This window comes from Scomber japonicus, chromosome 8 (genome assembly GCF_027409825.1).
Source record: "Scomber japonicus isolate fScoJap1 chromosome 8, fScoJap1.pri, whole genome shotgun sequence".
Classification (NCBI taxonomy): domain Eukaryota; kingdom Metazoa; phylum Chordata; class Actinopteri; order Scombriformes; family Scombridae; genus Scomber; species Scomber japonicus.
Genome location: NC_070585.1, coordinates 4,887,896 through 4,906,300, shown reverse-complemented (window position 1 = coordinate 4,906,300; position 18,405 = coordinate 4,887,896). Strand labels below are relative to the sequence as shown.

The following is an 18,405-nucleotide window of genomic DNA, read 5'->3' as shown; positions in this document are numbered from 1 at the left end:
TCTAGAATATATTTTGTCAAACAGACTAATCCTAAAACCTACTTTCAGCTTTATGTGTAGATTGCCATCATTCTCTTAGCGCCTGATCACAGGTCAGTTTCTTGTTGACAGTTGATCATATTAACACAAATCAAAGCCAATCAAAAGGCTTCAAAATTGGCTGAGTCATAGCAGGAAATGATGCAGAGCTATAGCCAACGTGTCCACCAACACACAAACCTGATATTTTCGTAATTATGTGGATGTTCTCTTATTTAATTGATGTAGTTAAATACTCTCTGAGGAGCCCTGATAGCCTAGCCCACCATGAACTGTAATACAGGAAGGTCTAATGGTGCTTTCAGTAACCTGCCAGGAATGCACTTAAGGCAGAGAAAAGTTGCAGCATAGCATTTGAACTTCCTAAGGTCGCCAAAAAACACAAAATTCATGAAAACCCCCAAAAAACACTTTTAATAGGCTCTCAAATAAATCCTGATGACATAAGCAGCAGTGAGGTACAGCCACGCTCTTCAGTGTATACGTATCTGACAGCTCACTGTGACAAAACAAGTCCCAACACAAAGTTCTGAAACATAGATTTTATTCTACAGATTTTTTCTTCTTCCCTTCACACACACAAAAAGAGGACAGGAATGAGCTGAAGGATTATGATAAAGCACCCTTTAAAGTTGATGGGTTACAGTTAGTTTTGGATATTTTAAATCAGGATTTTGAAACAATGAGGGGTAGTGTCATGCTTCTAGGATCTCTCACCCTTTACATAATGAGATCCTGAGGTAAAGCATGTGTGATGTTCACTGCAAAGTAAACCTCAGGTGATACAATACAGAGGAAACGCTTGCTGGAGTTTTCTGGATTTGCAAAAGTTCGACAGGACAATAGTCATATCAGCACATCATTTCTACTATGCAGGAGCTGAAAGCCTTACTCAGAGTTTCATCCAAAACTGAAAGAAATCCTTCAATATGTCAAGAAAATAAGTTAGTTGTTTAATGAGAGGATTGTTTATTTATATTGACATTTAGGGTTAAAAGGATTAATGGACTTAAAAAATCAAGTGTAGATTTTTCTCTTTTCTATCCTGCACTGCTGAGCATTAGTACTGGAGCCTAATGATGACAAACTGTCCATGAGCAAGGCATCATACCTCTGGCAGGTGTGTACAACAACAGGAGACTTGTTGTGCAGCTCAGCTCCTGGCTGTCAACTAGGAGAACACTGAAGGACAAATAAAAACATACATGCTGAGCCAAGCCCTTTTTGTTCCCCTGCTGACATGAAATTGAAGGTTGTTTTTTGGGGGGTAATGACAGGAATGAATGTAATGACACACCTGGGACCCTGTTGTACCTCCATACATGATAGCAACCATGTTCAATTCAGTCGTCTCACTAACAAATGTCCATTCTTGGTAAAGGCAAGGGTTGAGTAATAACAGCCACCACAACATGCATTGTATCCATGTACTGTTACCTTACAGAGACTAGAACATCAGACTTTTAAAATAGACACATTAATATACACATTCATTTAGGCTGGTGACAGACAGCTGTATTATCCGTCATCAGAAGCTGTAGAGTCCAAAACGGGACATTTTTGCCAATTCACCTGCAGCATGATGGGAAGCCAGTCATGATACAGACTTGATTCAATAATGCAACTGTGCAATTAGTGATTTTATGGCAAGGTGAATAAAACATTGGACATTTTATCATCTTATAAAGTTGATAGGGTGAAAGCGTTAGCAAACAGTTGCTTATTTACACATGTAGCAGACACCGAGCAGCGTGATCTTCCTATTGGAGCAGTGTTTATGTTCACCTGAGCAAATCCTGGCTCATTAGCTGCTAAATGCTCCACTATGTTCTCTAGCTAGGCTAGGTTTGTGCGTGCTGTTTGGCAGGTAGTGTACAGAGAACTGCTGCCTGTTGCTGCTGGAAACCTGGTTGATGACAGAAGAATATAAAGGGAAGGAAAATGTTAAAGACACACTAAAAGAGGTGAAAAGAGCAACTTATTTCCCATTATACAGTCATCTGACCTATAGTTCATATATAGTATTGACTAATGCAGCTTCAGCTTTGTTCTGGTTCTGCACTGATGGCTGCTGTACGTAGCTTGTGACACTAGCTGTGATCACAGTCTCATACAGAGGAATCACTCTGCCAGGAATATGACCACATGTGTCTCCTCACTGACAAACTGCTGAGGTCACTAATCTAAACTAAATTGCACTATATTATATTTGAACTTTTAAAACATGTGATTAGTGTCAAGATGTGGCACAGACATATATGTGCATGTGTGTGTGTGTGTCTGCAGCTGATCTTCAACAGATGGCAACCCATTTTAGTGAAGGCAAACACAAGTGTTGACATGGTTTACTATTCTGGTCACACATTAAATACTAATGTGATGAAGGCAGTCTGGGCATTGCTGGGTTAGGATGAGGGATGATCACTACTCTGCATCAGCCTCTCAACTCTAGAGGCCCAATATTTATTAATACATACAATTCCAGCAGCATATCAGTGTGTGCAAGCAGCCTCTAATGTGAGAGGTGGTGTGCATGTTTCTAAAGTACAAGTGTGGGCATCCTGACTGAAGCCTGTAGAGCTCTGTGGTTCAGCGTACATCACTCCTGTTGGTTAGAACCTGGAGGCTGTGGTGAGAAACATCAGAATTCAGGACAGAAAAAGTGTGATATAATGTGATTTGGCAGAATTCAGGTAGAAACTGTTGACAAGACTGTTTTAAGCAAATTCTCTTTGAAGTCATGCAGAAATGAAGATTCTGAAGAGTTATCAGTGTGTCAGAAGTAAAATGTATACCACCATATTACACACCCAGCTCATTCATTTGAACTGTACTGTTGTACTGGCAGAAACAGCTTTCATGTGTTGACCAGTTAAGAAGTTTCCAAAAAGCAGCTATCCAGAAATGTTCTACTTCTACTCTAACAAAATGCAAACACATATAGCATGGAGATCAGTCATGATAGAGAGTAGATAAGAGTTCATGTATGTTTGGTGTAGTTATCTTCAGTAGCCTACAGCCTTGCCAAGTGAAATAAGTCACACTGATGGTTTCTGGGATGATTGGGGCTTTAAACAGACTCCACTTTACTCTCAGTGTCAGTCATCCCCTTCAAACAGCTGATCTCTGGTAAATGTGGCCAAAAAGCACAACTAGAAATATGTTTTTATTGCACTACAAAGTTTACTGTGACTAAACCTACGTGTACTGTGTAAATGAGAAGCCATGGTGGCTTAGCTCTCATAGTGTCATCTGTCTGCCATGATGGCCAGCACATTGCCTTCAACAGGAATGGAAACAAGCTGATTGATGGGTCATGACAACAGCAACCGTGACCACACTAACAAACAATGTTTTCTTCTTAATTCCTCCCCAGTCCCAACTTCACCCCATGCAAGCAGTGATGATAACACAGTTCCACCTGTTCATCAGTCCAGTAGTGTGTTCTTAGCAGGGCTGCTCTGTGGAGCTCGCTGCTGTTTCTTTTTGTAGCTGGGCCAGCGACACACTGGGCAGCAGTTTCTGCCTGCTGCCAGCCAAACCACAATGCACTGCTGGTGGAAGGCGTGACCACAGGGCAGACCCATCAGCAGCTCCTCACTCACAAAGTTCTCCAGACACACCACACACTCTGAGCACCGCAGCATGTCACACGGCCACACTGACCAATCGCAGTGCTGATGATTGGAGATACCTTCTGGTGGTCTGTCAGCTGATGGTAAGCCTACGTTCCCATGACAACAGCAGAGGGATGATGCACAGTGACAGCTGCTGTCAATGCTGGGGTCCATGTTGCACACAGAGAGTGTGTTGCTGTCCTGACTGGATGATGATTGCTTGTGGTTTCTGCTGCTATGTGGAGGTTTGCTGGGACTCACAGGGGGGCCACCACTCTGCTCCATGCTCTCTGTGTCTGAGTGTGAACTATCTGTTTCTTCCAGCTCCCCACCGGACCCCTCCCCTCTGTGCTGACCAACAGCTCTGAACCTCCAGGTGGGCAAGTCTTTAATGTAGTCCATGTTTACTAAAGGACGAAGCCAGAGATCAGGAAAAGCCAAGCGCTCAAAGAAAAAGTTGGGATCATCCTCCCAGTCTGATTGGTCAGACGGGACCTGCTGCAATGATGCGATTGGATGAAGCAGATAGGAAGTGTACCAGTCCCATAGACTGGCCAGCCACTCCAGGTTGGTGGTGCTGTCTTCTTGGCTTCTGATGCCACAGCGGCGTTTCTTCTCAAAATAGTCGATCAGCAGGCCGTGAGCCAGGTAGGTAGACAGGAAGAGAGCCGGGTGGGACGAGTAGAAGGTCCAGTCAGCTCTCACCAGGCTGGCTAGTGTGGTGGTGTCAGCATAGCGAAGCAGCTTCAGACTGTAACCGTACAGACTGTCCAGATAGGGTAGCTGGAGGAGAGCCTGGGGGGATGAGGGGATGAGGGGATGGGAGGAAGGGTCATTTATTATCTATTTCCTGACTCTCCCCTCAGTTAAATAGTAATAGTAGGGACTAGACTATGAGAGAATAGAATATGTCTATGAATATATGAAACTCTACATGCTCGCTAATTATTATGAGTTCATTATTAGTGTTTGCTCCAGACCTGAGGGATCATTAGAGTATAACTCCACTACATCATCATCGTCCAAAGCATCCTGACCACCGAAATGGTGAAAAACAGTTTAACAGTCTAATTCCTCAGTTCAGTACAGTTCAGTCTTTTCATGTTTTCAGCAATGATTTTTTGATTCACATTTCTCTTTACACAGACTTTACATATATATGTGTATATATATATATATATATATATATATATACACACATATATATACACATACATACATATATATATATATATATGTATGTATATATATATATATATATATATATATATATATATATATATATATATATATATATATATATATATATATATATATATACATACTGTATATATATATATGTATGTATATTATGCATTTAGAAACATCTAGAAGCATTTGTGTGACACATCCATTATCAGAAAATACACACAATTCATGAATGGTTATTATCATGTGACTGATGACATATAAGGATAAATATGTGGGTCATAACACACTTATAAACTGCTTGAACGCTGACCCACCAATTCGTCATGGTGCAATGTAATTAATGCTTTATAAAAACAGTGTAAATGTGTATGTCCACATATAAATAGCTTATTTATAATGAATAAAATAACTGTGTGGAGTAGATGATTTCCTACCAGAACAGGAAGCCAGGACACCAGCAGTATGGAGTTGTAGGTTCCAAGTGTTCGGATCAGAACTACAAATCGTTTGACTGTTGCCCCCTGTGCATGAAAATGAACACATGTTAAAAACACTGTGGATGAGGAGTCTAATCACACTCTTTACTTAAAGTCTCCCTCCATTCAAAACAGGTTTTTCTGTAGTTTGTTTTCATTCATCTGCTGAAGGAGGAACGTTTGTCTGAGCTCACTTTGAATCTCACTTTAAAAAGGTGCGTACCTACAAGCAGGATTGATTACATCAAAAGTGAAACTTCACAGTGAAAGATGAGTCATGAAAAATAATTACATATTCATAGCTTTTGGATTTTTCATCGAGGGATAAGAAGCAGATGTCATTTTAAGATGTCTAACAGACACAAATTATTATTATTCTAAGATGAAGCTAAAAACATGTGGGGGATCTTTATATCAAAGTAGTAATTATACAGTGTAGAAAAACTATTACTTATAAGATCTGTTACTTTTATGTTTTTACTGAAGTCAAAAGGCAAAATTATCAGCTAAATGTGCTTAAAGTACTAGTTATGCAGAATGGCCCCTTACTGAGTAATCTATTATAATCTATTATAATATATGTTATACTGTGGGAATATTATTATTAATGCATATGTGTAAGCAGTACGATGTAGCTGCACATGGTGGAGCTAAATACTTTTTATATATTATAATACTCAATAATATTAACTAATGAGAAAACAGGAAGTGACCTGTGTTATGAAGAGGTCCATCCAGGCCAGCAGGTTGATCAGGACCAGACTGAGGACAAACAGGTCATTAACCTCTGGCTGGACTGACCGCAGGAAGGTATCCATGGCAGCCAGGGACAGGAACTCCCCCGTACTACACACAGATGAGAAGAAGAAGAAGAAGGAGAAGGAGAAGGAGAAGGAGAAGAAGAAGAAGAAGAAGAAGAAGAAGAAGAAGAAGAAGAAGAAGAAGAAGAAGAAGAAGAAGAAGAAGAAGAAGAAGAAGAAGAAGAAGAAGAAGAAATCAGTTTTGTATGTATGAACAATCAATAAAATCATTATTATTTCCACATTTCATTCATCACCTGTTGCCATAGTGATAAATGCCTTCAGGCATCTTGAGGATGTAAGCGGGGCTCTGTGTCACACCGATTTCTGCCAGGCTGCTGTGGTTGTCCCAGTGCCGTATATCGACAAAGATGAACTCGATCCTGCCCGTGAATTTGACGGAGAGTGAGGAGAAGAAGGCAGGCGGCTGGGACAGACGGGCGAACAGAAACATCTTGACTGGGTGGGATGGATCAGAGCGCCACTCCTCCACCAGCTGCTCAGAGTGATGCAGAGTTTTGATGCGATGAGCCACGTGTGAAGTCATCCAGCGGAAGATGTGCTCCGTTTCGATGCGACGGCCATTGTATTCTTTGAGCATGACTTTGCCCTTTGACGCTGAAGTCTGAGGAACAGACATGATGAGAGTGGAGCGCTGCCAGCCACGCTTGATACATGACCTGGTAAAAAGAACAGAACAACCATTAGTAGTATTCTAGACGTACATGATTCTGGAGCAGGGAGACCTGCTGTGACCTGCTGAGACATGGTGTGATGTTAAGTAATGGTACTTAACTTTCTGTCAGTCTCATCACTGATTAGTTACATTACTGTTCTATGATGAGGTATCAGATTTCAGATTCAGCTTTATTCATCCCCGAGGGGCAATTCATTTTCTACAAGCCCAACCTCACATAAACAAACAGCAATCAACAACATTCATTCCTACACAACAATATCAGAGGAGGCGATAAAGGACCAGCGGGGAAATAAAATACAATACTACACAATACTATATTCTAATGTTCATTATTAATTAATTGCATCATTCATCCCATCCTCTGTCTCCCTCCCTCATTTGCTGATGTGGACTGTTTCACTGCCTGCAGGTACACTGGTAGAGGGATCTAGTTTGGGAATCAGTTATATGACTGATTACCAGGTAAACTGGTTATATAGAGTCAGTTTTTTGTTCTTAGCCTAACAAGCATGCAGTAACAGTGCAACACAACACCAGACCTGGGGAAGCCCCCCAGTGAGGATTCGGCGTATAGAGGGTCATCAGAGATACTGAAGCTACCACTGATTAAAGACCAAACACAATGTGATGTGTATATTGTGGAGCTGAGAGTACTGTGTCAGGGTGCAATAGAACAGACATTTGGAGGCAGATATACAGTGTCTACTGCAGAGGAGTGTATGGTCCATCCTGTACATGTTAACTGTTCTGCCAGTTTAGCCCTCGTTAACTAAACTGTATCAGACACTGAGTGTACAACTATGATATAATACAGAAGTGTATGTTGTAGAGACTGAAAATGTTCTTCACACACTCTTAGGAAATGTGAGTGTTATTATTATTATTTTTATTACAGCAGGCATATTGGCAAAAACGTGGTACATAAAAAAATATTAAATTATTAAATAAAAAAGTGTCTTTGGAATGTTTTCAATGAACAGGTGTGCCTTGTCAAAAGTTAATTGATAAATGATTTCTTCCTTCTTAATGCATTAGAGACCATTAGGTCTATTATGCCATGACAGTAATTACCACATCATTCTGCAGTGACATCATCACATCTGTTTTGCACTTAGTGGGACCTTTATTAGTTTTTCAACATGACAATGACCCAAAACACACCTGCACCATGCGTCACGGCTTATGGAGTGCTGCACCATATGACCAGACCTCCACTAAAACCCAGCCTACACCCAATGGTTTGAGATTGGGGTGGCGGGGGGGTCAGCATATGTGGGAACTAATTCAAGACTGTTGGAAAAGCGTCTCAGGTTACTACCTCTTGAAGCTGTCATCAAAGCAAAAAGTGACAACTGAAGAATCTAACATTTAAAACATATTTAGATTTTTTTAACCCTTGATGTTTACTGCATAATTCCAAATATGTTATTTCATAGTTTTGATGTCTTCAGTATTGTTCTACAATGTAGAAAATAATAACCATAAATAAGCCTTACACGAGTATGTGTGACTGGTGCTGTATATATAAAAGCAGCAGGCTCTGGTTCCCACCTGTAGTCATTAGAGCAGTTAAACGTTCCTGTTCTGATTCCAAACTGAGACACTTTCTGCACCATCTTCCCCCAGTTGGACTGACTGAGCAGAGCTTCTCGGTCCTGAGCAATGACCTGCAGGTACACAGAGAGACATGATGAAGACAACACAAGACATGACACAGTGTAAATGAAGGTTCTAACCTTTACTTCTCACTGATTTATTCCTGTTTCAATCAACGACAAAAAACAGCTAAAAATCATCAATGATCCATTTTATTGTGAGATCATCTTAGTTTGTCATATTCCTTTTTATAGAGGATCATAGAGGATATTACAGACGGGTTCTTATTTGGTTATGTTTGTGTTCCATGTTGACATAGTGTTGATCTTTCACTTCTTTACAGCCAGCATCAGCTCATAAAGCACTAGTAGTTGACAATATATTGATAATAATATTGCTGAATTTTGGGGAAGTGTATCTAAAATGAAAGTCATTAAGGTGAAATGTGAGGGTCATTTCAGGGTTTATAATGTTATAACTATTGACAGCTGAGCTGGTGGCAAACATGACTGAAGTTACAGTGACTAGTGTGAATCTGGGAAACATAGTGATCATAGCTCTGGTTTATGCGTCAATGTCTTCTGTTACATGGTGACACCATGCAATTGAATGAGCATGTTTACAGGTAAACTAGACAGCTGCGGGTGGGGGTGGGGTTGGGCTTAGGGGTAGGGGTGGGGGCGTCACAGTGGCTGTTAACTGGCTGGTAGCCAGCTGGCATCCGGCTGGGAGCAGCAGCTGTGAGTGGCTGCTACTGTCTGCAGCTGCTGAACAATCATTTTACAATGTGTATTTACACAGTGGATCATTTTTACAGTGTAAGAATACATCATGACGTGTCAGTGTCTGTATGAACACACACTTGAAGATGGTGACACACCTAAAAACACAGACTGAACAGAACATAAAGTGTGACAGCTCCAGACAGGAAGGAAGGAAGGACTTCCTCTCAACTTAAAAGAACCAGTACTAGATTGGTAATGGTTCCTGATTGGTCAATACTGAAATGTTGCTAAGCTCCTGGACAAGCGGTGCTATCAGTGTTTATGTAAATTTATCCTAACACCAGCCAAGTGTCCTCAGTGCAGTCTCTTCCAGCTGCAATATGTTATGAGTCAAACTAAAACAAACATCATTATGAAAATAAGACCTCAGCACACAGTTAGCATCAGTTTCAAATACTTCTAATTTATGTTTCTAATGATGGTGTAGATGAGCCAGCTTCACACATCACCTTAATTGATTTCTGCAAAACAGTAATAATAAATAACCGTTATAATATATTATTGGTTAATATACAGTGCAGTTTGCCCTGAAAAGGCTAAACAAGACTAGTATTGGCTGGACAGTATCTGGTCAGTGATAGTCAGTGGATGTTCATTTCTGAATATTAGTTTTCTGTCATGGTCTCAGTAATATTTGTTGTTAAAGTGGACTGAAGTATCACATGACATGGTTGAGCTGTGTTTGAGTCAAAAAAGGCTATAAATATTGTTTTAACAATACTTTGCACTCATTTGTTGGGATGTTTGATTTGAAAGAGAATTTATCTGAATATAAATTTGATATATTCTAATGATGAACCCAGCTGCTCTTTCATGTCATTTTGTTTTTCACTCTGTATTGAGTGTTTTATCATTGATGGTTATTAGTGCTACTGTAACTGTGTGCTGTCTGCCTCTTCCTCTATCCATGATCATGAGACTTCTTACTGTAGTTGCATCAAGCACACATGCAGAGCAGCTGTCCTCCACTACACTGATATAACGACAGCATGAGTCACATGTCTGACCTGCAAGACTCCTGTTTTAATGCTGTTGTTCATAGTTTGTGATGTTAGAACATCAGAGAAATAAAAGGTTTGCTACATGATATAGAAAATCCAAATGCACCGTAGAGCATCTCTCCTGTCAGCTGAGTGGACAGAGTGGGTCACACTGACTGAGTATACAGAGTGGGTCACACTAGCTGAGGGGACAGAGTGGGTCACATTAGCTGAGTGGACAGAGTGGGTCACACTAGCTGAGGGGACAGAGTGGGTCACATTAGCTGAGTGGACAGAGTGGGTCACATTAGCTGACTGGACAGAGTGGGTCACACTGACTGAGTGGACAGAGTGGGTCACACTGACTGAGTATACAGAGTGGGTCACATTAGCTGAGTGGACAGAGTGGGTCACACTGACTGAGTGGACAGAGTGGGTCACACTGACTGAGTGGACAGAGTGGGTCACATTAGCTGAGTGGACAGAGTGGGTCACATTAGCTGAGTGGACAGAGTGGGTCACACTGACTGAGTGGACAGAGTGGGTCACACTGACTGAGTATACAGAGTGGGTCACACTGACTGAGTGGACAGAGTGGGTCACATTAGCTAAGTGAACAGAGTGGGTCACACTGACTGAGTGGACAGAGTGGGTCACATTAGCTGAGTGGACAGAGTGGGTCACACTGACTGAGTGGACAGAGTGGGTCACATTAGCTGAGTGAACAGAGTGGGTCACACTGACTGAGTATACAGAGTGGATCACACTAGCTGAGGGGACAGAGTGGGTCACATTAGCTGAGTGGACAGAGTGGGTCACACTGACTGAGTGGACAGAGTGGGTCACACTAGCTGAGTGGACAGAGTGGGTCACACTGACTGAGTATACAGAGTGGGTCACACTGACTGAGTGGACAGAGTGGGTCACACTGACTGAGTGGACAGAGTGGGTCACATTAGCTGAGTGGACAGAGTGGGTCACATTAGCTGAGTGGACAGAGTGGGTCACACTGACTGAGTGGACAGAGTGGGTCACACTGACTGAGTATACAGAGTGGGTCACACTGACTGAGTGGACAGAGTGGGTCACATTAGCTAAGTGAACAGAGTGGGTCACACTGACTGAGTGGACAGAGTGGGTCACATTAGCTGAGTGGACAGAGTGGGTCACACTGACTGAGTGGACAGAGTGGGTCACATTAGCTGAGTGAACAGAGTGGGTCACACTGACTGAGTGGACAGAGTGGGTCACATTAGCTGAGTGGACAGAGTGGGTCACACTGACTGAGTGGACAGAGTGGGTCACACTGACTGAGTGGACAGAGTGGGTCACACTGACTGAGTGGACAGAGTGGGTCACACTGACTGAGTGGACAGAGTGGGTCATACTGACTGAGTATACAGAGTGGATCACACTAGCTGAGGGGACAGAGTGGGTCACATTAGCTGAGTGGACAGAGTGGGTCACACTGACTGAGTGGACAGAGTGGGTCACACTAGCTGAGTGGACAGAGTGGGTCACACTGACTGAGTATACAGAGTGGGTCACACTGACTGAGTGGACAGAGTGGGTCACATTAGCTGAGTGAACAGAGTGGGTCACTGACTGAGTGGACAGAGTGGGTCACATTAGCTGAGTGGACAGAGTGGGTCACACTGACTGAGTGGACAGAGTGGGTCACACTAGCTGAGTGGACAGAGTGGGTCACACTGACTGAGTATACAGAGTGGGTCACACTGACTGAGTGGACAGAGTGGGTCACACTGACTGAGTGGACAGAGTGGGTCACATTAGCTGAGTGGACAGAGTGGGTCACATTAGCTGAGTGGACAGAGTGGGTCACACTGACTGAGTGGACAGAGTGGGTCACACTGACTGAGTATACAGAGTGGGTCACACTGACTGAGTGGACAGAGTGGGTCACATTAGCTAAGTGAACAGAGTGGGTCACACTGACTGAGTGGACAGAGTGGGTCACATTAGCTGAGTGGACAGAGTGGGTCACACTGACTGAGTGGACAGAGTGGGTCACATTAGCTGAGTGAACAGAGTGGGTCACACTGACTGAGTGGACAGAGTGGGTCACATTAGCTGAGTGGACAGAGTGGGTCACACTGACTGAGTGGACAGAGTGGGTCACACTGACTGAGTGGACAGAGTGGGTCACACTGACTGAGTGGACAGAGTGGGTCACACTGACTGAGTGGACAGAGTGGGTCATACTGACTGAGTATACAGAGTGGATCACACTAGCTGAGGGGACAGAGTGGGTCACATTAGCTGAGTGGACAGAGTGGGTCACACTGACTGAGTGGACAGAGTGGGTCACACTAGCTGAGTGGACAGAGTGGGTCACACTGACTGAGTATACAGAGTGGGTCACACTGACTGAGTGGACAGAGTGGGTCACATTAGCTGAGTGAACAGAGTGGGTCACTGACTGAGTGGACAGAGTGGGTCACATTAGCTGAGTGGACAGAGTGGGTCACACTGACTGAGTGGACAGAGTGGGTCACACTGACTGAGTGGACAGAGTGGGTCACATTAGCTGAGTGGACAGAGTGGGTCACACTGACTGAGTGGACAGAGTGGGTCACACTGACTGAGTATACAGAGTGGGTCACACTGACTGAGTGGACAGAGTGGGTCACATTAGCTGAGTGAACAGAGTGGGTCACACTGACTGAGTGGACAGAGTGGGTCACATTAGCTGAGTGGACAGAGTGGGTCACACTGACTGAGTGGACAGAGTGGGTCACATTAGCTGAGTGAACAGAGTGGGTCACACTGACTGAGTGGACAGAGTGGGTCACATTAGCTGAGTGGACAGAGTGGGTCACACTGACTGAGTGGACAGAGTGGGTCACACTGACTGAGTGGACAGAGTGGGTCACACTGACTGAGTATACAGAGTGGGTCACACTGACTGAGTGGACAGAGTGGGTCATACTGACTGAGTATACAGAGTGGATCACACTAGCTGAGGGGACAGAGTGGGTCACATTAGCTGAGTGGACAGAGTGGGTCACACTGACTGAGTGGACAGAGTGGGTCACACTAGCTGAGTGGACAGAGTGGGTCACACTGACTGAGTATACAGAGTGGGTCACACTAGCTGAGTGGACAGAGTGTGTCACATTAGCTGAGTGGACAGAGTGGGTCACACTGACTGAGTATACAGAGTGGGTCACACTAGCTGAGTGGACAGAGTGGGTCACACTAGCTGAGTGGACAGAGTGGGTCACACTAGCTGGTGGAAGAGGACACAGCACAGACAGAGTTGATGTGACTTTACTAAATGTAACACTGAAAGCTGAGAGCATCAGAGCAGAGACACAGTCACTCTGTCATGTTCATGGATGTATACAGAGAAGTGGATACAGCATTGAAGGTGGGGCACTGTTCATTCCTATGATGGTTGATCAGTGGCGCATGAAGCCAAAAATTGTGTCTATGCGCCCCTGGAGCATGCTCACTAGAAACTTTTGTTGGCCAAGATGGCTAACTTCCAGTTCAACCCTCCACAAGGAGGATAAAACCATTCAATCATGTGACTCATCTAAACATTCACAATGTGATCAAATCCTAACAGTGACATGAGTCATCTGAAAGCCTTTACTGTCACTGCATGTTCATATACAGTGTTTCCATTCACTTCACATACACACACAGAGCATAGAATAAGGTACAATATGATAACAAAGTGTTAAAAAAAGGAAAAAAAGAGGATAAGTTAAAGTGAATATGCAATTATTGCACATCAGCCAGTGGTGCAGCATTTCAGTTGTGACACTCAAAATAAATGTATATAGTGATTAGGGCTGGGCACATTTAGAAAGTCATTGTTCTTTATCTTTTTCTTTTGTTCTTTTATCTTTAAAGGGATTAGAAAACTTATCTCCAGTGATGATTTGAACCCAAACCATGATCTTTACATAGTTCTAATCAAGTAAACTAGACATTAACCACATCATTGTTCATCAAGAGGGGAGATAATCCTTCATTAATCCTAATCAAGGTTAAAAGGTCAATTCATGATTTAGATTTTTGCCATAATCGCCCAGCCCTACTAGTGATTTACAGAAGTCTCATTCATAATGCAAGTCTGAAGTAAACAGTCTGTTTGAGCCCAAGAGCATCACATGCTGCTGTGATTATCTGATCTCTGTCAGATCAACTTCAAAGCTAACAGCTAATGGTGCTTTCCTGTATCCACTTCTCTGCATACATTCAGGCTCACGCTGCTGTTCTCTGCTTCCCTCATGTCACATCAATTCATTTTGAAAGAGCAACAGCCAATGAGGAAACACAAACACCAAGCCTGTTGACCAATGGTGTAAGTTCATCTCTCACTGCAGTCTGTGTCCGTCCAGCATCATGTAACTAACCATACAAACCTTTCTGCTCATGCATTTTCTCCCTGCTATGTCTCCTCACACTGACACACAGTGACATCATTGGTCACTGGTGGCAAGTCTCTTTACGTCTGACACACTGTATGATTCTATCTGCTAACTGAGCCAGACTGGTACTAACCCTCCAAATCACACTGTATGATTCTATCTGCTAACTGAGCCAGACTGGTACTAACCCTCCAAATCAGCTTAAATCATATGAGTAATCTCACCAGTGTCCCTGCCTTCAGAGAGCTGAAGTCATAATAATCTGTGTATTTTGCCAACTAGGGCTCACAAAAATATTTTGACACATTGACACATGCAGAGAAATACTCAGTGTTGAGTAGAGCAGAGACATCTCCATCTACTGCGTAAAATACAGTGTGTGATATGTGTGTGAGCAGCAGAAGAAAGTACATGCCTAAAATATGTTGAGTATGTTTCATGAAAGCAGGTTTTGAGAAAACTCTAAGGAAACTGTTTTTTCAGTTTCACAAAGCCAGTTCGACTTAACTCTGAGTCAACATAGTCAGTGAAACTAACCTGAGTTTCTCTTCCTTTTTAACTGAAGCCTGCAGACTGAAGGAGCTGTCACACATACTGTGTCTAACCCTCTCTCTCTCTCTCTCTCTCTCTCTCTCTCTCTCTCTCTCTCTCTCTCCCTCCCTCTCTCTCTCTCTCTCCCTCTCCCTCTCCCTCTCCCTCTCATAAAAGTGCTCAAACATAAATCTTTAAATGAATAAAAATGTGACTCTAGCACTGAAACGTTTACACTTTAGTAGTGTTGTATGTATGTATTGCTTTCAAATTCACATGTTGAATGTAGCACTGAATGCTGTTTAATGAGGTAGTGCAGGATAAACAACATCACAGCTGCTTGTAATGAAATTACACCTTACTAGTCTGAGATTTGTTTCATATTCAGTTGCTGCCAAGTAGGCCTACGTTTAGTACCTGTTGGGGTCTATATGAATATTAAATGTGCTCCACACACGCACGCACGCACGCACACACGCACACACGCACACACTGAATATAAATGTTGAATAAGTGGAATACTCGAGACAAAACGTTTCTTTTTATTTATTAATACTCACATATTGACTGCCAGTAATTTTCTGCCACATCAGCTCATGTTCTTTTGCTGCTGCTACTGTATTGCTTTTTCTTAAATATATACTCATCATCTGCATGTATTCATTAATATTTCTAATATTACATAATATGCATGCATTCTATAATATTTCTAACTCCACTGGGGAGAAGTAGGAGGACTGAGTCTTTTGTTTCTCCTGTTGTCATGGTGAATCATGTTATCTGTGCTCCATTGATGAAGGTTCGGTATCTCCTCATGCAGGAGCTTCACTCAGAGTTACTTTTACTCAGAGCTGTTATCAGCTGTTCTGAAACCCAAAACTCAGAGTTTGACAGCTCAGAGTTGGTCAACCTAGAGTTAAGGGTTTAACTCAGAGTTGGTTAAACCTGCTTCCTGAAACAGGCTCCAGGAATGAATCTCCTGGGAGATAACTGATTGTCTCTTAGAAGAAGGAGGAGGAGGCTGGAGCTCTGAGGACTTTTGTCAGTTGTCCTATCAGAGTTTAGCCAGTGTGGAGAGATGCAGTTAGTTATTTCTTCTGTTTTTTCAGAATTGTTTTTTCTGCAGTTATTTTCATTCGTACTGTTTGTCAGACCTGCACTGTTTTACTGATAAGTACATAGTCCTGGACTGCACAACTGGATGTTTGCCTTAGCCATTCAAACAACCTTACAGGGTTATCTTGTGATGGGTGAATGTGGAAAAATACAGTATGTTTGAATAGAAATGATGATGTGATTTAAACGCAGCAGAATCACTGTCATACTAACATCTTTGACCCTGACTGCAGGTTTGTTACTGAGTGTTTTACCTGAACCAACCAGATCCCATCTTTAGTATCCTCCACTAATTCATAGAAGTGCATCTCTGCACTGAAGTGTGTGGTGCTGCCGTCTCCTGCCTCTGTCTGTTCCTTCTCCTTCTTGATGGCTGAGTACAGCTCCCCCTGTGTCAGCTCTCCTGTGGGAGCAGAAGAAAGAGCCTTGAGACTTATGACTTATTCACCCAAACTCCAATCCTAAAGTCAGAAATTGAATCACATATTTCTTTCAGATCTAAAAGTATTGCTTACATTTCTTCTTCATTTTGTACATCACAAATATCACACATAGTCCAGGATGGGACATTTATTTTGTGTTGAATAGTTTACATAGTGAGAAGCATCATTACAAAGTATAGTAGAGGTGTTCACCAAAACAACAGGAAGTCATGTCAAATAACAAATAACTGCTCTTTTATCAGTAGAGAAAATCAACAGTGTCATCTCAGAAAAAGTCCAGCACCATGAAAACAGGAGAAGAGGCTCTCCAGATGCTTTAACACTACATTCACAAAAGCTTGAATATATATATATATATCTTTACCTGATTTCTCTACCAGCTCGCTCACATCCTTCTTCTGAGCCAGTCCAGAGTATCCCAGCCCCCGACACTCCAGGATGGTCTTCAACTTCTTATAACTGAGAGTAACTGGATCCACAAGCTGAGTAGCAAACATACCAGTCTCATACCAAACCACCGCTTCAAAGATCCTGGCTACCATGAATAACAGTATGAAATACAGCAGCAAGAAGAACAGTTTCAACCACATCTTGTAAGTGGAGTAAAGCGCTGCTGGCTGAAGGCTTGTCTCTCAGGCGGTGGATGTGATGAGTGGACAGACTGACAGACTGACTGACAGACAGACAGTGTAAAGCATGGAGGATATCAGCTTCATACACTCACTGTACATACGTCACTGCTTCATCGTTTGTTCTGTGACCCGCAGTCTCTAAAGCATCAACCCTGCTAGCTGTGACAGCTAGCTGTTAGCTTAGCAGCAGGTAGGCCTTAGTGATGTATAAACCAAAACAAACAGGCCTCCAAAAAGCTCACGTGTCAGCTGCACGCGCTGCAGTTTCCCCGCGAAGCCAGTAGCGCGTTCTGGTCCTGAGGTGAGCCGGACTGCTGCCGAGCTTCCAGATCCTCACAATACTAGAAAAACGACAAGACGACTTTGTTTCCCGATCAGCTGGTGTACACAGAAGATGACCACGTCACTTCCGGCTCCACCATCAACGTAAACAAGCTACAAAATAAAATCCTAAAAGTGAAAGTAAACAGAGTAAATGGTTGCCCAGTAAATACCTCTCTATCCGTGTAAAGCATTTATTTCTACTTTAATCCCAATTGTTCAAATAAGAGAAAATATTCTGTGTAACCGACTTTAGTTCAGTGATTACAGATGTGTTACATATACAACTGTATTCTGGTGTTTGCTTTAACGGTTTATTTTTGTATATATAGAAACTTTTGCATTGATGATCTTTTGTTTTTTTCAGTGATGGTTGAAACACTTAGTAAAGTGCTTTTATTGGCCTGTAATAACTGAGTATTCCACTATTTCTATACAAGACATACATAATGAACGGTTGACTATGTCAGCAGTGGCTCTGCCTTGCCCAGCTGATTTGAAACATGACAGATTGAGCCATTTTCAACCCATGAAATGCCGATTTTCATAAATGTGGCGTCAATGTCAATATTAACACCAGCATGGAATCAAATGATTTAGTTAACACGTTTTAGTGTGTGATACCTCTTTACTAGGTAACAATTAATACAATTAATAATACAAGACATGAAACAGGATTATTTGATTCATTTTTAATTCAAAGTTGAAAAGTAACACAGTGAGGTTTTAACAAACAGGAAAATGTATTCATTGGGAATTGAAAAGAGCAGTAGAG

The 18,405-nt window shown here is 42.4% G+C and overlaps 1 protein-coding gene across 1 annotated transcript; it reads right to left on the bottom strand.

Moving 5' to 3' along the window:
- Positions 1-2,379: 2,379 nt before the first annotated feature.
- On the bottom strand, positions 2,380-17,697 carry rnf103 (ring finger protein 103). The gene is made up of 7 exons (XM_053324214.1): positions 17,042-17,697; positions 16,489-16,637; positions 8,375-8,490; positions 6,381-6,803; positions 6,037-6,169; positions 5,282-5,368; positions 2,380-4,451 (listed from the first exon to the last, which is right to left on the bottom strand). The coding sequence occupies exons 1-7, from the start codon at positions 17,265-17,267 to the stop codon at positions 3,468-3,470; spliced, it is 2,118 nt and encodes a 705-aa protein (XP_053180189.1). The 5' UTR covers positions 17,268-17,697; the 3' UTR covers positions 2,380-3,467.
- Between the last annotated feature and the right edge of the window lie 708 nt (positions 17,698-18,405).